General features: G+C 57.4%; 5 protein-coding genes across 5 annotated transcripts; 2 read left to right on the top strand and 3 right to left on the bottom strand.

Moving 5' to 3' along the window:
• The first annotated feature begins 2,742 nt into the window (after nt 1-2,742).
• CDEST_08986 (Putative gamma-glutamyltranspeptidase, nucleophile aminohydrolase) lies at nt 2,743-5,034 on the top strand. The gene is made up of 2 exons (XM_062925145.1): nt 2,743-3,393; nt 3,524-5,034. The coding sequence occupies exons 1-2, from the start codon at nt 3,008-3,010 to the stop codon at nt 4,842-4,844; spliced, it is 1,707 nt and encodes a 568-aa protein (XP_062781196.1). The 5' UTR covers nt 2,743-3,007; the 3' UTR covers nt 4,845-5,034.
• A 1,258-nt stretch (nt 5,035-6,292) lies between these two features.
• On the bottom strand, nt 6,293-8,232 carry CDEST_08985 (Putative glycosyltransferase 2, beta-1,4-mannosyltransferase Bre-3/Egh; the record flags this gene model as incomplete). The annotated part of the gene is made up of 6 exons (XM_062925144.1): nt 6,293-6,566; nt 6,701-6,885; nt 7,015-7,245; nt 7,343-7,696; nt 7,758-8,005; nt 8,097-8,232. 6 exons carry the CDS (start codon nt 8,230-8,232, stop codon nt 6,293-6,295), a joined length of 1,428 nt encoding a protein of 475 aa, XP_062781195.1.
• Nucleotides 8,233-9,542: 1,310 nt separating this feature from the next.
• Nucleotides 9,543-10,919, top strand: CDEST_08984 (Putative acyltransferase 3 domain-containing protein; the record flags this gene model as incomplete). Its single annotated transcript, XM_062925143.1, has 1 exon — nt 9,543-10,919. One exon carries the CDS (start codon nt 9,543-9,545, stop codon nt 10,917-10,919), a length of 1,377 nt encoding a protein of 458 aa, XP_062781194.1.
• Nucleotides 10,920-12,308: 1,389 nt separating this feature from the next.
• On the bottom strand, nt 12,309-13,845 carry CDEST_08983 (Putative Zinc finger C2H2-type). Its single transcript, XM_062925142.1, has one exon. The coding sequence runs from the start codon at nt 13,305-13,307 to the stop codon at nt 12,540-12,542; it is 768 nt and encodes a 255-aa protein (XP_062781193.1). The 5' UTR covers nt 13,308-13,845; the 3' UTR covers nt 12,309-12,539.
• A 33-nt stretch (nt 13,846-13,878) lies between these two features.
• Nucleotides 13,879-18,109, bottom strand: CDEST_08982 (Putative neutral/alkaline nonlysosomal ceramidase, neutral/alkaline non-lysosomal ceramidase). The gene is made up of 4 exons (XM_062925141.1): nt 16,179-18,109; nt 15,560-16,090; nt 14,947-15,462; nt 13,879-14,886 (listed from the first exon to the last, which is right to left on the bottom strand). Exons 1-4 carry the CDS (start codon nt 16,806-16,808, stop codon nt 14,287-14,289), a joined length of 2,277 nt encoding a protein of 758 aa, XP_062781192.1. The 5' UTR covers nt 16,809-18,109; the 3' UTR covers nt 13,879-14,286.
• Nucleotides 18,110-18,289: the final 180 nt, after the last annotated feature.

Below are 18,289 nucleotides of genomic sequence, written 5' to 3'. Positions count from 1 at the left end.
ACAATCTGTGATGATGATGTTGCTTTGTTTGTTACCTGTGTGGACTCTCCTGGGCGTTCTAAATCAGTCAGTCCGTCCACCACGCCGATCTTGGATTTGCTATCATATGGTAGTAAGCTGCGATGCATAGCCTCTGTGGCACCTGTTATCTTGCAAGATAGCTTGTTCATACTTCTCAGGTGCATCGTGCTGCAGGACGTAAAAGACAGTTGTTGACGTCGCTGAAACCATTCGGGGACGAGGACACCAGACTTTTTGTTATCATGCACAGCCCATTGACTGAGAAGCCAGATAATATTAACCATCCCATCGGTTATGAAGCTGGGAAAACCTTACAACATTTTCTCGCAGGGTATATCCCGGTCCTCTGCTGATTTCCAGTGGTCCCCCCTTTCATGGACAGACATGCTAGCAGCACTCGCCGAATGAAACTTTGAGCAATCAAAATTCGTTGACCAACCCCATGATTTATACATTGGGAGCTGTTTTGAATGGCTTCACTGTCACGCCACGTCTTATCTGCTGTTGTCTTTTTTGTTGTGTGCAGGTTGGAAGCTTTCCGACCTCAACAGAGCAACGACACCAGAAGTAAAACTGCGAAAAGGTCTCCGCGCGAGGAATTGATCGCCGAACAGCCTCAACGGAGTAATTGTTGGAGAAAACGTTCTCCTCCGAAAGCATTTTCCCTGTCTCCTTATCTAGTTCCTGTCATTCATGAGCCTTCACTGTCATTTTGGACAGATGTCTGGAACGATACGTGCGTATGGTGCCCTTTAGCTGCCCATTCTTAGCCCATGACTTTCCGATGGCATCCTTCTTGAGCTACAACAGTAGTGAAGCACATGTGAATTTATCATCAGTGGTATCATCTCTGTAGCTTGGCTGTAATAACGGTTGCAACCTCCTTTTCTTTTTCTTTTTCGATTTTCAATTATTTGTTTATTTTGGATGAGAGGGCTGGTTGTCAGTCGTGACCAGTCTCTTGAAAGGCGTCGCTCTCGGTGCAGGGTAAAATAATAAAAATGAGGGGAAAAAAAGATGTAGAAAAGCGCCACACGGCCAAACCTTCCGAAATGAACAAAGAACGGGCATTTCTTATTTTGGGGGGTTGGGGGACCTCTTTCTTAGAAGACGCTGCGATGCAGCTCATAACATCCGACGAATGCGGCCTGGGAGTGTGTTCCACATAACGAGCCCCAATCCAAATCAACGTTGGCATTCGTTTCCCAGTGTTTACGACGGAACGGAGCCGAGTCTGCCGGCCCAGCCTCGAAAAGTGAGGCAACGGAACGGCCGTTCAAATAGGTTTTCGTCCCAGACCGTCCCACCTGGATTTGGATTGAGAGTCTAGACCCGAGGTATAAAGCGTCTCGATTGCGGCATTCCAAGCTTTGCCTTCCGGGCGGTCGAGAGTTGGAGCTGGTAGCAACCAGTGCAGTCACGGCTCTTGGTCGGCGGCATTGCTGTTCCAAAAGGTCATGATTGATCACGCATGAACGAGGTTGGTTGTGTTTGTCGGCCCACTCTTTGCAGGTTGGATCTACGACTATATATATGTCTAAGCGAGGTGTACAGAAACAGCTGAGTATCCATAGTTGTGCGATCCAGAGAAACGAAAACTGCCAGGAAAAGGCTGCATCTGATAAGGGATGTCAATGGGTCAATCACTGTCAAATCTTACGCCTGGAATGTTCTCAGCCTCAAACAAGCAAGGCGAGAGCACTTGAGGACGGGACCCATGGGAACAACTTGAGATCTGCATGGCCTTACTGTCTCTCTTTTCCTCTCTCTCTCTCTATCGTTGTGGTGTTATCAGTTTATCAGTATGCGGGGAGCATTAATGCAACTTGACCTTGGCCGGCAACGGTTCCTGGCCGGCCGGGGATGTCCCCTCGAGACTGCCGCCCTCCCCCCCCCCCGCCGGGGCCGCCGGGGATGCCGTGAGAGCTATCCGGAATAGGAAGGTGTTTTTTATTGATCTGAACCCCGCTGAATATTTCCACTGTGGATTCGATCCGGCATTTCCTTCGATATTTCTCACTGTTTTGTTTTCTTTTCTCCAAGAGGGTTCCCCCCCCCCCCCTTCGCTCCTCGGACCTCCCCCTCCCCCCTCCCCCTCAACAACCCTCCAATAACCAATCATGCCCCTGGCGTTTGTTTCCCCATTCATTCGACGAGGCATTGTTGGTTGTTTTCCCTCGTTGCTCGCTTGCTCACTTGCTCAATTCAGATTCAAGTCAGGCGGTCATACGTCACAACCGGCCTGGCCCCTGTAGCTGTGTTTCTTCACAAGGCGAACAGGTACATGCAGAGATGGAGAGAGAAAGAGAGAGAGAGAGAGAGAGAGTTTGTTTCCCGGTATCGGTGAATCAACCTGGAAGAGCTTATCCGCGGTCCCCGAGCCCTCTTCCCCTTTCTCTCTCTCTCTCTCTCTATCTCTCCATCTCCCCATCACTGTGGAAACAGGACTCGTTCGATAACCACTGCGGGGAAAAGCTAGCACAGAGGTCACAAAATGTCTCAACCAACACACCTTACCTAGCCCATTACCAAACTCTGTACGTGTAATCGCAACGTATCTCCCGCTCTCTATCTTTTTCTCTCGCCCTCCAAGGCTATCTCCACAACTCCGATAGGGTGGACTGGCCGTTGGCGATCGTCACCGACCTGCAGGCTGCCGAAATGAAAGCAATAGTCCCCCCCCCCTCCTCCCACTCTCCCCTCCTCAGCCGGCCGGGGGCCCATATACATACATGAACCTGAGTCGGAACTGTGGGCGTCTCCCGGCATGAGCTCACTCCATGTCGATTGCACCATCCAGGTCCCATTCATCTTGATCATATTAAAACTTGACCTCGCCGGTCCCAGCATCGTCGGTTTCCTGAAGCCCTCTCTTCTGAACCAGCCCAGCCCAGCCCAGCCCAGCCAAGCCGTCTCGTCCCGCCCGGTACACCGTGCTGCCCCTCCAGAGTGACCCTCCCCCCCCCCAATCCTCGAGTCACCCGCCATGAAGCTCTCCTTGACATCCGCTGCCCTCGCGCAGCTGCTCCTCGGCATCGCGCAGCCCGTCCTCGCGGCCCCGAGCCAGGACCTGAGCACCAGCACCATCCCGAAACTGGGCGCCGTCGCCTCCGAGACGGACATCTGCAGCAGGATCGGCACCGACCTCCTCCAGGAGGGCGGCAACGCCGCCGACGCCACCGTCGGCACCGTCCTCTGCGTCGGCGTCGTCGGCATGTACCACAGCGGCATCGGCGGCGGCGGCTTCATGCTTGTCCGCTCGAGCAACGGCACCTACGAGTTCATCGACTTCCGCGAGACGGCCCCGGCCGCCGCCTTCGAGAACATGTACACCAACAACACGCGAGCCAGCATTTACGGCGGTCTGGCCAGGTGAGTTTCCTTCCCCTCCTTTCCTTTCCTTTCCTCTCCTCTCTTCCCCTCTCCTCTCTTCTCCTTTCTTCTCTGTCCACCTAGACATATATACTACTTGATCAAAATCTCTAACAACCTCCCCCCGAAGCGGTGTCCCCGGTGAGCTGCGTGGCCTCGAGCACCTCCACAAGAAGTACGGCAAGCTGCCCTGGGCCAAAGTGGTCGAGCCCGCGGTCAAGGTGGCGCGCCACGGCTTCCGCGTGAACGAGGACCTGGTCCGCTACATGGACTCGGTCACGCCCAACGGCAACTTCCTGACCGAGGACCCGGCGTGGGCCATCGACTTCGCGCCCAACGGGTACCGCGTGAAGCTGAACGAGACCATGACGCGCCGGCGGTACGCCGACATGCTCGAGACCATCGGCCGGCAGGGGGTCGACGCCTTCTACACGGGCGCCATCGCCAACGCCACCATCGCCGCGCTCCGGCGCGCCAACGGCACCATGACGCTCGAGGACCTGCGCAACTACACCGTCGCCGTCCGCGAGCCCGCCCAGATCTCGTACCGCGGCTACAAGCTCACGGCCTGCAACGCGCCCTCGGGCGGCATCGTCGCCCTCAGCGCCCTCAACATCGTCGGCGGCTACGACGGCTTCGGCAACCCGGGCGCCCGCAACGTCACCGTCCACCGCCTCGACGAGGCCATGCGCTTCGCCTACGGCCAGCGCACCAAGCTCGGCGACCCGTCCTTCGTCAACGGCCTGTCGGCCTACACCCGGAGCATGATCACCCCCGAGACCGGCGCCCTGGTCCGCTCCCGCATTGACGACGCCGCCACCCAGAACGTCTCGTACTACAACCCGGAGGGCATCGAGTCGCTCGAGACCCCCGGCACCTCGCACATCGCCGCCGCCGACGCCAGCGGCCTCGCCGTCTCGCTCACCACCACCGTCAACCTCCTCTTCGGCTCCCAGGTCATGGTGCCCGAGACGGGCCTCGTCATGAACAACGAGATGAACGACTTCAGCATCCCCGGCTCCAGCAACGCCTTCGGCTTCATCCCGAGCCCGGCCAACTACGTCCAGCCCGGCAAGAGGCCGCTGTCCTCCATCTCCCCCGTCATCGTCGAGCAGCCCGACGGCCGCCTGTACTTCGTCATCGGCTCCGCCGGCGGCAGCCGCATCATCACCGCCACCATCCAGAACCTGCACAACGTGCTCGACCGCAACCTCACCGTCCCCCAGTCGCTCGCCGAGCCCCGCTTCCACGACCAGCTGAGCCCCAACACGGCCGCCTTCGAGTACGCCTACGACAACGCCACCACCGCCTACCTCACCACCCTGGGCGTCAACGTCACCTGGGTCGCCCCTGGCGGCAGCACGGCGCAGGGCGTGAGGCTGCTGCCCAACGGCACCTTTGAGGCCGGCAGCGAGCCGAGGCAGAAGAACTCAGGCGGCTATGCCGTCTAGGGTGTGTGAGTTGTAGTCTAGTGTAGTCTAGTGTAATGTAGTTGATACCTGGTTGGGGAAGTGTATAGTACAGTACAATAGTTTCAATAATGATACTAATGATTGGAAGCAAAGCAAAGCAACTCTTCGTCTGGTGGTGGGAGGCAAATTCGGTCTCTATGACGTGGCCATTCCTCGCTCCATTTCTCACCATCTTACAACTAATATGAGAACCTATCTTCCTGTTCCCCGTCGCCGCAGCCGGCCACCGTGTCCCGCACGATGGAGCATCGCCGAACAGATAAGAGCTCGTCTGGAAGGCCCGCATGTTCGGATGGGCCGTGTCGATCGATGGCAATAAGGTTCAGTGTTGGTTAGACTGGCGTACTGATAGACAGGGGTCACGATTCAGAGTCCTCCAGGGGGGGGGGGGGGGGGGGATATCCCGTTGTACCTTGCACGCGTTCAAGACATGGGGCAACCCCCTCACGGGGGATCGCCTTCATTTGTGGCTGCATAAGGTGCTCTTCACAGATAAGCAGAGGATGTTGACGACTGGTGTCTGATTTCCAACCTGACGGACAAATCTTGTCTTCATCGCCAGGCCGGTGAGCGAGCAGCCTAGCGGATCCCTGAATCCGCCCGAGGCGACTTTGCTTGTCTCGGATCCCCCAGTCCCCCCCCCCCCCCCCTCCCCCCCCTTGCGAGAAACAAAACACCACAAATAACCCCGGCATGGCTGGTCCAGCTCAGACTGAAGAAGCGCATGCAGCAAACGGCTCGGCCCCATGGTGGATCCATCTAACCCTTGGATTTTGCAGTTGATATTACCGATGTGCTGCGGTAAGCCTGCTTGTTATGTAATGTTTTCAGTACATATATACATGACGTGCTGCTGGGAGTCTCCTTTGTTATGTAATGTATCCGGATTATAAACATGACGTGCTCACAAAGTGGATTCTATAATATCACTTTCGCTCCCTCACTCACTCCCAATATTGATGGCGTGACGAGTTGACGGGTCTCTGGAAGCCTCCATCGTCCGCAGATCAGTCGGTCCCGGCTTCACCGTCAGTCAACTGGGAACCTCCGAACGACAGAGTCCATAGTTGCATGTAGGGACTGTTATGCTTTCTTTGACACAACAGACTGCCCGTCATAAACAACCTCGGATTGCTCAAGCCGAGTTCCCCTGTTTGTGCTTCTCTGAGTCTTCATACTGCTCCCCTGATGCAGTGCTTCAACAGGACGAAGTAGCCGGTCGCTGACTTTCCAATCGTCTGTATATCACCTCGTTCCGTTATCCGCTCTTTCAGCTCCCCGCATGTGTTGTCCGCTGGGCGACTCGGTCCGAGTTGCGTCATGGACTTGGAGCATGCATTCACAAACAGTGTATGACGTTTTGAATCAGTCTAATATTAAACCCATCTTCCACCATGGCAAGACCAGACCATTCTCCCGCCCCTCATTCATGCCTTGGACACGATGGCGAACCCCTGCGCCGGGCTGAAAATGCAGGTAATCAGCGCCGCGACCTGGACGAGACGCACAAACGGCGCGAGCACGACCGTGCCGACGGCGTGCTGCACCGTCTGCGGCCACGTCACGCCCGCCGGCGCCGTGAGGTCCTGCATGAAGGATGCGACGAGCAGGCTGTGCGTGTCGACGGCGAGATGCCAGAGGCCCCAGAGGTAAAGCCACTTGGGGATGACGAAGGAGCCGCCGAGGTGCGTATAGACGGGACTGCGAACGGTTGTCAATGTCATGTTCCCCTTTTCTTTTTCCCCCTTCCTCAACAGGGCACGACAAAACAGAGAGAGAGAGAGAGGGAGACAGAGAGAGACAGAGAGAGAAAGAAAGAGAGAGAAAACACCTACCCGACCCAGTATACAAACTCCCCGATGACGCCCACGATGAGCGAGACCTGGACGAGGACGCTGGGGATGGACAGGATGCCCGTGTACCACCGCCTGCGCTGCTTCCAGAAGTCCCGGAACGTCTCGCTGGGCTGCTCGTGGACCGTGTTCCATATCCAGCCGAACCTGTATCCCTTGGCTGAAGACTGCGTTAAGCGTGTTAGTCTCGGTATCAGCCTCCTTGGATGGTTTCTCTCTTTCTCTCTCTTCCTGGGGGTATCGGGGGTATCGGTGTATCGGAGAGCACAGGAGAGTGGTTATTGGCTAAAACATACGTTGTACGCAAACCAGAAATCCTCCGCCTGGCAGTCGGTGTCCCACGTCACGGCGTTTTCCACGGCCCCGTTGATCACGATCCAGGACCCGTGCATCCACCCGAGCATGGGCTTGTTGCGCGTCCGCACGGAGAAGGAGAACTTGCCAAAGTCCTCCTGGCTGCGAAGGGTCTCGGCCGTTGTCAGGAAGCCGTTCTTCCAGTGGTTGACGTCGTTGTAATGCAGGGTTCCCTGTCGGCACACACGCACACGGTCAGTAAACCCTTTTGTTTTGTTTCAATGATTCGATCAGGGGGTTGGCGGCGGCAAGGGGCGAGACATCACATACCATGGCGACGTCCAGGTCGGTCCTCGTGATGAAGTCGACACACGCGTCCATGACGTCGGCGTCGATCATGGACTCCTCGTCCAGGTGCAGGACCCAGTCGCTGGCGCTCAGCTGCTGGTTCCGCCGGTAGAACTCCAGCGCGCGCGCCTTGTACTTTGCCTTGCTGGGTGCGAAGGCGGACGGCACGACGACGATCTGGACGAACGAGGGCAGCGCCTGTCGGAACTCGACCTCCCTGCTCTCGTCGTCCAGGACTACGTGGAAGCGCACGCCCGGCATGTTCTGAAGCGGCATCCAGGCCCTGGTGGCCCTGACGACGGTCTGTGACGGTTCCAAGCCTCCGTTAGTCGTCATCTCACACGGTGCCGTAGAGCGATCATAAGGTGTAGTCTAAACATAAACACATGGGACTCACGTCAAAGTTCGTGCCCTTGGTCACGAGGCACACCCTCAGGCTCCGGAAATCGCGCTTCGCCGGGGCCTGCGCGTACGAGCCGGGCCGCATGGGCATGCACAAGCCCAAGACGGACACGTACGGCGGCATCTGGGCGATGAGTCCAAAGAACATCAGCGCCGTCTGCAGGATCGTGGCCCAGTTCCACTGGTTGTTGGCCGACACGGAGTTGTCGTAGTGGCTGGTCGTCTTGGCCAGCTTCCAGAGCACTGCGTTTTCTCCGGGCATCAGTCACACATTCGCCGGGGTTCCGACACTCGCCAGGGGGTGCTGGGGGCAAAAGTGATCTGGTCTGCTCACAGAAGACTGTCGTCGATAGCGTGATCGGAAAGATGCAAGAGTTGTACTTTGTGATGGCGGTGTACAAGTGTTTCCTGGTGTGTGGGATTCCCCAACGCAGGAATGGCTTCCGCGCCTCCAATTCTTCCTTGGACATGGTGAGTAAGTGAGGCTTCAAAGGCGGAAACCTAGAGAATGGTTGCGTTCGGCGGTAGGCGTTATGTTTGTTGGGTAGGGACCGTAATTAATGGCGAAATCAGTCTTGGCTCAGGGCACCAACGGAATCAGTCTGAACTCTGTGTAGGAGACTTCACTACTTATCAAGCCTGATAGTTTGAACTAGGATTTGGAACACGCTCTTAGGACACATGCCAATCTCGACCGATTGTTGATGTGGTGTGATAATCAGAGTATTTCCGTCGGTGAGGATTCCCGAAAGCTGCTGTGGGTCGCCATGGATTCGAATGTATCATCACGACTAAGTCGTCATGATACATTCCACTGTCAGTTTCAACCAAGACAATCAAACGTATCGGGTCTTGCAACACCGGTTTGCTGCCCAGTTTCGATCCGCTGTGGAATGCACACACGTCCTAGGCTGCTCGCGGCCGCGTCGGGGCGTTCCGAGTGATGCAGAATTGTGTTCCTGTTTGTCTGTGTTGTCGTGCATGATGGATATGTGCCGTGCATGATAAGTATCACTTTACAGATAGACCACCTCGAAGCGCAAGACAAACAAACACTGATGATAATGGAACCATCATTTACAAACATGGAAGAAGCTATAGATAGAATCGAGGCAAAACGAGAAGCCTTTCCCACCGCTTAATCGCACCCTGCTGGGAGAAAAGACGACGAGGCCGAGACACACTACATTCTTTGATCTGCAGAACGACACTTCAACCGAACACCGGAATCTGCAAAGCCTGTGAACGGATCGTCTGATCGTCCATGACGGATTGAGAGGGGAGGGGAGGGCTGCTAACGTTAATCCCAGCGGTTCAACTTGGTCGTGAACACATCCGATTAGAGTTCCGGGCTGCGTCCCAGGCCCAGAGGACGAGTCAGGCCAGTCCCAACTTGAAGCAATCTACGAAACCCGGTCGTCTGGTCCTCCCGAACCGATGAAACCCGTCGTTGTTTAGTGAACAGTTCGGATCAGACAACTCGCTGCGTGTCCCGTTCATGGCTGTCATCTGTAATCTCTTGCCATGATCTACGGCTACATAGTCCGGAGGCGGCACGTTGCCGTGGTTCACCATCTATCTTGGACATCAGATGCCCTGTTTGTTATATGTCGTTCGTTGCAGTCACAGTCTAAAGAGCCTACAGCATACGTAACTTTACCAACACTTATAATACCTCGAAGGACAGGCAGATTTCACAATACACAGCTTTCCCAATAGTGGTTACATCCCCAAGCACATCCGCACTCTCGTCCCATGAGAACAGGCATCTAATCAAACCATGGAGCGGATGCGCTGGCTCGACGGCATCCGCGCCGTCGCCGCCGTCTCCGTGTCGTACAACCATTACGCCATGAGCGAGTTCGCCGCGCCATACAACTCCTTCTGGGCCTCGCCGGCCTCCGAGAACCGCTGGCTGTTCCAGCTGCCCGTCCTCCGCATCCCCTTCGCCGTCCACGCCATGGTCCCGCTCTTCTTCCTCATCGGCGGCTACGCCATGGCGCACAGCTGCGCGTCCGCCCGCCGCGGCGACTACTCGGCCTTCTCCCGCTACTTCCAGCGCACCCTGGTCCGCCGCTGGCTGCGGCTGTACCTCCCCATCGTTCCCATCACCGTCATGGCGCACCTGGCCTACTTCGCCGGCATCACGACCCGGCCCTTCGCCGAGCATGTCACCCGGGGCCTCGAGCCCTGGACCGCGCCGGCCCGCCATGTGCGCTATCTCCTGGACTACCTCGTCGACATCGCCGAGCCCGTCAACCTGGCGTGGCACGAGAACTTCAACAACCAGATGTGGACCATCCCCGTCACCTTTCGCGGGTCCTGCGTCCTCTACCTCACCCTGCTCGGCTGTTCTCTGTGGAAGACGCCGCACAAACTCGCCGGCATGGCCTTCCTCGCCGCGTACTTCATGTACCACGGCTACTGGGACCTCTTCTGCTTCCTCGGCGGCGCGTGGCTGGCCGAGGCTGTGGCCCTCGTCAAAGAGGAGCACGAGTGGTACATCACCGGGTCGCCGAAGCTGTTCTCCCGGAGACCTGCTTCGATCAGAGCCAGGCTCGCCAGGACAGCCAAGACCCTCCTTTTCTTCGGTGGCCTGTATCTCATGTGTTTCGAGGGCGACGAGGGCACTGGAGAAGCCCACGCCGGCTACCGCTGGCTGGCATCTCTCCGCTCTAGGCGCTGGACCGCGTCCGCGCCGTACGAGTTCTCCGTCGTCCGGTCCTGCTGGCACTCGTTCGGGGGGCTGATGGTCGTCTCGGTCGTCGCCACGTCCCCTCGCGTCGCGAGGCCGCTCGAGTACCCCGTCCTGCAGTATCTCGGTAAGATTTCCTTCTCGTGGTACCTCGTGCACCAGCTGCCCCCCATCATCCTGAAGGACCCGCTGAGGAACTTCTTCTGGACGTTGCTGAGGCCGCAAGACGCGGTCCACCCGCCCATGTCCGAGGCCGTGGAACACCCCTGGACGCTGGCCCTCGGGTGGACGGCGGCAGCGGGTATCATCTTCTTCCTGACATGGATATCCGCCCATCTCTACTACCAACACGTCGAGGAAAAGAGTAGTGTGTTGTCGAAGAGGATTGAAGATTGGGTTAATGCGCCTAGCCATGGTGATGCCGGTGGAAAGACGCTCTATCCTGTCGGCAGGCTCCCTTAGAGACTCGTATTAGAATTAAATTGAGCATTAATAAAGTGAGATAGCGTAATTCAAAAACGAAATACTGGTGACTTGATTCCGGTTGTCTCTTCATGTGGTAATACGACCACTGGCTGTACCCAACCTCTCGCCGCAGCATTTCCAACAACCACTGCTCAACTTATGTGTAGGCTCCCTTGCAACCTATACACCCCCGTTGTCACCGCCATGGGTAGCTGTCTCACTCCAGGTCCGTGAAGCACGCCGTTCTTTGCCGGCCGGGCCTGGGTTCCTGCCAGGCGCACATCGCACCCCAAGGTTGTTCCATGGCTCTTCATTTGAACTCTGAGAAGTCCAGGTTCCTAGAGAACATCCAAACGTGTCGGTTGCCACTTTCGCCAACTCAGATCGCGTCAAAGTCTTGGCCGTTGCGTTTTGTTGCCTTGGTTGCTAGATCAGCCGCGTTCTTCTCAGGCGTCGGGAGAGTTCGTCCATGCCTGCTCACTCTTGATGTTTTGTCATGATGGTTACGCCTCAGATTTCGGGGCTTCGGGTCCGGGATTATAGAATGAGTTGCCACTCGTCACTCAGGAGTTGCCAGCCCGAGAGGAACGTAATAATTCGTTTTTTTCTGGAACAATTCGTCACTTTTATGGCAATGTCGATTGCTTATAAGCATCTTGGGAAAGCGGTTCCAGATCCCTCACCTTGAGTCTTCCTAGTCGTTCGCCGGTTTGGGGCCAATTGTTTGAAGACAACGACAGCAAGAAGTCGCAGTCTCCAAAACCGGCCCCAACCCTACGGCCGTCCTCGCGATATTTTCCCAGAAAGTTTTGCATTTGATTACAAGGTTGCTATAAAAGAAGTCCCCTTGAGTGACTGGATCAGGCATGAGTCTTCTTAGTCTCTGTGTCTCTTTGCTGGAGACCCGGAGTGATTATGTGAGCAATCCAACAGTGATGTCTGCTACCAGCATATATATAGAGCCAATGCTTTGATAGGGTGGACGCCGTCTTACTTGCTTGTTGTTGCTCTTATCCAAAGGAGATTAGCGTTGCAAGTTGCAGGCTTAACACCATGTTAAATCGGAGTCATTAGCAAGGTAAATAATTGAGAATTTCCGCCAAATAAGAAATCAGCAAGGACAAATTGATCACTGATAGAAGCATTTCCCCAGGTGTCTCGGGTTCATTTCGCATGGTACCGGTCTCTAATCGTTGTTCTGTGAGGTAAGGTTCGTCACTTCTCTTGGAAAATCATAAATGATAATGAGGTTTGGTCTTCAGTAGTCATACCTCAATACGATGAGATGGTTGTCGTTCTTTTTTCACATCACGATAGTAATTAGACATCAAAAATAAATCAGGCACGACAACGTCAGAAATTTCCTCTACATATATATGAAAAGGACGAAAACACACAGAATCAGCAGGCACTTCCGCCGATGCCCATACCCATGCTTGTGTGTTCAAGGCGTAAAAGTCTAGAAAACAGACAGAAGAGACAGAAACCTCTGACATTTTGATATCGCAGCGCTTCCCGTGCCATCTCTGTTCTGATTCCCCCACGACATTGCTTTCTTCGATGTCCACTTCTCCACAGGCTTGTGCCCGTCAACCTCCATCATAGCCCATCAGAAACTCAGGGCTTCGGACCCCCGGGACTTCTTCGGCCTCCCAGAGACCCCGCGTCCCTCCTTGCAAGAGTCGATGTGACGTAGGTGTATCCCGGCATCGCCCTGCGTCTCCCTCCCGCCGGCAGATGCAACTCGAAAAAGGGTCGCCGAAGCTGGCACGGCCGCGACTCCGCGATGCCGCGCAGGTGCCGACGATAATGATCATTCCCGGGGGACGTCGAATACCCGCAGCGGCACCGGTACGACTTGATCACCGTCCCCCTCGCGTGCTTCTCGGACCCGTAGTGCCGTCGGAGGTCCTTGGGGCTCGCGAAGGAGAGAGAGCAGCCTCGCTGGCAGGACAGCGATTTCTTGGTGTGCTTGTGGGATGGCGTAGGTGAGGGTGCCGAAGGTTTGGTGTAGAGGCAGCCGTCAACCAGATTGAGGGTTGCTTCTTGAAGAGTTGGTTCTGGCGTCAGGGGTGAAGTGTTGTTAGCTTGGCCGGTTATGGAAGAGATCGAAAGCGTCAACTCCGGTACTCGGAACAGCTCATTATTGATAATAATTCCAATGTCATCGCATGTCTCCGACGCGGTATACAGTGTTTCGGGCGGTTGGTCGTAGACCTCGGAAACAAAAGCCAGGTCTGACCCGTCCGCTGAGCCAAGCTCGGAATCCCCTGCTGGTCGATGAGGTGTGGTAAAAGCGTCCAGACAGCATACATCACCGAACAATGATGAGGAATTTTCAGTGTTCAGTGTAGGTATCGAAGTTGACAGTGCCGCCGTACTCATGTAATGTAGTCCAGAACAGCTCGTCACCTCCGTCTGACCGGACGCACTGGTCGGCAGCGGAGCGATCTGGCCGGTTCAGGATAGCCTCGCTCCATTCGCTGTGTTCTTGTGCGTTGCAAAGTGACGGACAGGCAGTGAATGAATGGAGAGGGAAGGCTGATGCGCTTGAATGTCGACTTGGTGGGGTTCGACTAGCCCAGGCTCAACGAAGGGCAGTTGAGGCATCGGCGTCGGCCGGTGCCGATCTTCTTGGGGTCGAGATGGTTCTGCTGGAAGAGAGATTGGAGTAATCCTTCCGCTTCGGACATTGAAGAGGATCTATCGACGGCACACCACACTGATTCGATAGGCGGGAAGAGACTAAAGCGAGATCAGTTGTCGGACATGACGAGCGAGGCGGTTGCTTCGGCCGAAGAAACGAGCGGGAGACAAAAGCCAGCAGCGTCAACTCGGAGAAAGCCTGCATCATATAGAAACAAGGCCGACCCTTCAGGGCACTCAAGAAACTGGCCCCAAGGCAAAACCGGCCCAAAGACACTTCCTCCCACCCTCCTCCCCTCCTCTCCGCCCTGTCTGCCCTGTCTGCCCTCACTGCCTGGGCCGCTCATCTCACCTGCATGGCGGTGCGCCGCCCAACACACATCACATCCAATCAAAGGCCCGGACAGATCTAGATCTCCCTCTCGCATTGCATCCTAGGGCCAGTTCCGGGCCGGCGGTGACCGGGATCGGCATCTACCTCACGTGAGCCACGTCCACAAGGTATATATATATAGGATGGATGGACGAAGGGGCAAAGAAGCCGACGGGCGATGGCTTGTCAAGAAAACACTCGGCACGAAGTAAGTCGTCACCATTGAATCCTCCGGTAGACGCAAAAATACTAGCAAAATAGCCCCAGTACAAAACACAGACCGGAATCATCACCAGAACACATCACCAGACACCCAGTCAAGAAACGTCCCCCCCCCAACGCAACCTACACCAGCGTGAAGCTCGCGCTCGTCCCCTCAAACGCCCTGACGCTCCCGATCAGCGGCTTCGCGTCCCCGTAGTACTTGAATCGGTACGTCCCGGGCCCGGCGCCGTCCCCGCCCGTCTCCCAGGAGAGGACGACCTCGCTGTGGCCCAGCAGCCAGTCCGTCCTCCGCCACGTGTACACGAGGAACCAGTCCGCGTCGTCGCGGACCCTCTCCCACGACGTCCCGTCAGGCAGCCGCCGCTCGACCGCCGCGTAGGTCCCCTCGAGCCGCAGGTTGTTGCGCGGGTTGGCCGCCTGGAACGTCGCGTTGACGACGGCGCCGCGCGCGTACGACGCCGCCGGCTGCGCCAGGACCTGGCCGAAGGAGCGCCCGATCGGCGTGCCGTCCTGGACGACGCCCGTGATGAAGGAGAGGGAGTTCCCGCGGTTATCCGGGGGCGCGGGGCCCGCAGGCGGGGTCGACGTCGATGCGGGCGCGAGGTGGCCGATGTTGGAGACGGTGAGGTTGATGTACGCGGGGAGCGTGTTGGGCCCGAAGAGCGTCGACGCTCCCTCGTACCGCTGGACGCCGTATTCCTCAGGCGTGGCGATGTAGTGCTGACCGGGCGTTAGCAAGACATACTCCCCCTACCCCGGGATGGGACTGGGCAAACTCACAGCATACGTGTTGGCGGGCCCGCCGAGCACCACGACGGGCTCGCCGTCGATGATGGTCCTCGCGGCCTCCTTGACGGCCTCCTTCCACCGCCGCCCGCCCATCGTTGTGGCTTCTCCTGGAGCTACGATGACCACCAGCTGCCCGACGCGGAGCATCTGCACGTCGACAATGTTGGGACTCCACGCGTAGGGCGTGCTCATCTCTCCGACGTCTAGCAGTACGGGCTTCGGACGCTGGCAGGCGACCTGCTCGGCCGTGGGAGTCCGCAGGAGGCCAGAAACTACCGCCCAGAGCGGATTGGCATCCGGATCGCCCGAGTCGGCCTGCGTGAAATCGAACGCGCCGGGCCCGTCCGAGGTGCCCGCGGCGAAGGAATAGCCCAAGGCCGCGGGGCACGTCTGGCCCGTGGTGCCATCGGGGAGGGTGAATTTGAAAAAGGACATGTCGTGGAAGAAGTGGAACGACTTGACGCTCGTGCCTGTGATCGGTGTCGAGGAGGAAGAAGCAAGCGAGTTCTGGCAAAGAGTTAGCTTCTTCGTCCTATCCCACGCATACCATGCATACACAACACGCTGAAGGCATTCACGGAACGGGGGACAGGGACCGACTTACATAGACTGACTTGGCACCGGCAAACTGCCGCCGCCCAATCTCGTAGCAACTCGAGATGCCCAGATCCAACGCCCGGAACGCGGGCCCCCGCCCGTGGCACGACTGACTCTTGCCGTCGGCACACGTGCTGTTCTCCAGGCTGCACTGCTGCCCGCTGCCGTCGTCGCACCACGCGCCGAGCACGTTGGGCGTCGTGTCGCCGACGTTGGCCTGGCTGAAGCCGGCCACGAAGCCCGACGCGGCGCTCGCGTCGCCCGCGAGGTCCTTCTCGAGGAGAAGGGCGGCGACGCCCTTGTTGTCACCGGCCACGTGCGTGCTGTTCTGCAGGATCGAGGTGCCGTGGGTCGGGTACCACGTCAGCACGCCAATGTTCTTGCCGTCCGAGGCGCGCTGGAAGCGGAGGAGCGTGAGCGTCGTGTCGGTGCTGGAGGAGTACCTGGACCTCTCGGACTCGGGGTTGGCGAGGTACGCCCAGAGGCTGCGGTTGATGGCGCCGTCGGTGACTTCGGTGGTGCCGACGTCGAGGTAGCCCTGGTGGGTTGGGGAGGTTGTCCAGTCAGTTTGGAGTTCTACCGTTTCTGTATGGAGGACAGACAGACAGACAGACACACACACATACCTCGGTCAGGGACTCGTGGGCCCTCTTGATGGACAGCACGGCGCCGTCCACGATGGCTTGGTAGCTCTGCCTGTCGAAGCCGAGGCTGGTGACCTGCGGCAAGAGGTAGTTGAACCATGCCCCCGGCCCGGCGTGGCTATGCGTGCCCGTCACGGCAATGTTGTTCTTGTTATACACAGAGTACGCCGACCCGAGAGCCTGGACGCCCTCGATGATGCCGCGCCGGATCGCCGTGTCTCCGCTCTGCGTGTCCAGCACAAGGTAGACGAAGCGGTCGCTCGGCTTGCTCACGTCCCCCACGACGAACGCGCGGCTGTAGATCCGCTGCCGCAGCCCCGTGCCCACCTGGGCCAGGTCCGCATACCCCGCGAAGCCGATCTCGACGACGGGACCGGTGATGTCGGCCTTTCCGACGCCGATGAGATACTTGTCGCCGGCCGGCGCAGCACGCGTCTTGGCCTTGGCACGCCACTGCCCATCGTCGCTGCGTTCGAACCGCAACGTCGGGCCCGGGTGAGCTCCGAGCGTGGCGAGGCCGATCGTGATGAGGAGCACAAACGAAACAAAAGCAAACACGGCGAAGAAGGAGCGCCGGGGCAGCTCTACGCCAGAACGAGGGTGAAGAGGCATCGTATCAAGGCTTCTCGGTTATAGATCAAGCTTAACTACTCGGAGCGAGCTGCGAAAGTCACCACGAAACACGACAAGCCGACCCCTCTTTATGGTCCTCCCTCTAGCACCGAGGAGGAGGAGGAGCTCATAGACATTGTGTTGCCATGAGAGCTGCTGGGAGCTGCTGGGAGCTACTGGGAGCTATTGGGAGCTAACCGACCCCTCCTCTGACCTCCATCTACACAAACAGGGACGGGTACCTGACCACCATCATGCTGGTCTTGCGGGAAGTGGAAGGTGTGCCGACGATTCGGCCATGGTGATTTGCCCACTGCCTCATCGTCTGCCGCACAACATAGATTAGTAGCTGGCAGGTGGACGTCTCCTTCCCACCCAGGAGCGAGGGTGCCGGCCCATGTCGCTATCGAGGAGCAGAAACCAAGGCAAGCAAGGCAGAGCGCGCGCGTGCTCTCGGGCGAGATGGGAGCGGTCAAACCCTCATTCTCGAGTAGAAGGCGAGCGTTGCCCATTTGCCTGTCGTTGTCTGTCCAGCTGCAATCTTGCGTCACATGGCGTCCGGTGATGTCGGTATCTGATTGGATTCGAAGACGGTGGTGGGTGGCCATCAGGATGCGGGGAGTGGTGGTTTGGGGAAGGGGATGGATGTCTTTGAGCATTTTGCTGCCATTATTGGCGCAAGCCGTCCCCCCTTTCGAAAGGATCCTCTCCGATTTGATGGCGACGAGAGAGAACCATGAAATGGTTTGTTCGGGTGTTCGCAGGCTATGGGGAAAGCCTCTCTAGCTCATGGCGAGCTGAGCCCTTTGTGACAACGAGGCAGCACCCTTTCGCGAAGACGCTGCTCCCTGGCCTGCCTGCCTGGTCCGGTCCGTCTCGTCTTTTTGATTCCGCGACACACACCCCAACGTGAATCGCATCCCTAAGGCAGACGGACGGGCGACGAGGTTGTCCACGCCTCAGACGGGAAAGCGACAGGTCATGTCCGCCCGCGACTGATAGATAACCCTACTTGCGAAATCAGGAAATCAGGACCCGAACCAACTTTTTTGGGCGGTAGATAACGACTTACATGCCGGGCGGCAGTCCAGCTGCCAAACAAACACCCCCCCTGTCCCAGCAGGTCAATCAATACTGCAACATGTCCCCAAAAACCTGGTTGGAAAAGGGAACGACGTTGCCTTTTTCGGACGGCATCATGTGCCGTCGCGTGATAGGAGAGGGGGTAAAGGGGGGTAGGGTGGGACAGGGACGACGTCGGCCTCGGATCCGATAAGTGCCAGCAAGCGACCGTCGATGGTGCTTGTGTTGTGTTGTTGGAGGATGGTTTGCTTGATTACCCTGTATCTGTGTTCTATGGACGGGGACCGACCCCCCCCCCCATCCCTGCTCGGATGGGTGGGGTCATGCACCTTTGAAAGGTGGGTATTTAATGGGTCCAGTTCGTTTTCAAGTGACATGGAGTGAGTGAGTCTCTCATC

The sequence above is a fragment of the Colletotrichum destructivum genome, chromosome 5 (assembly GCF_034447905.1).
Source record: "Colletotrichum destructivum chromosome 5, complete sequence".
Taxonomy (NCBI): domain Eukaryota; kingdom Fungi; phylum Ascomycota; class Sordariomycetes; order Glomerellales; family Glomerellaceae; genus Colletotrichum; species Colletotrichum destructivum.
This window is presented reverse-complemented; position numbering and strand designations above follow the sequence as displayed.

Coding starts and splice junctions, on each gene's coding strand:
- CDEST_08986 (XM_062925145.1), top strand. CDS start 3,008: ATGAAGCTCTCCTTGACATCCGCTGCCCTCGCGCAGCTGCTCCTCGGC. Junction 3,394..3,523: donor ATTTACGGCGGTCTGGCCAG/GTGAGTTTCCTT, acceptor CTCCCCCCGAAG/CGGTGTCCCCGGTGAGCTGC.
- CDEST_08983 (XM_062925142.1), bottom strand. CDS start 13,307: ATGAGTACGGCGGCACTGTCAACTTCGATACCTACACTGAACACTGAA.
- CDEST_08982 (XM_062925141.1), bottom strand. CDS start 16,808: ATGCCTCTTCACCCTCGTTCTGGCGTAGAGCTGCCCCGGCGCTCCTTC. Junction 16,091..16,178: donor CCCACGAGTCCCTGACCGAG/GTATGTGTGTGT, acceptor CCAACCCACCAG/GGCTACCTCGACGTCGGCAC. Junction 14,887..14,946: donor GGCCCGCCAACACGTATGCT/GTGAGTTTGCCC, acceptor ACGCCCGGTCAG/CACTACATCGCCACGCCTGA.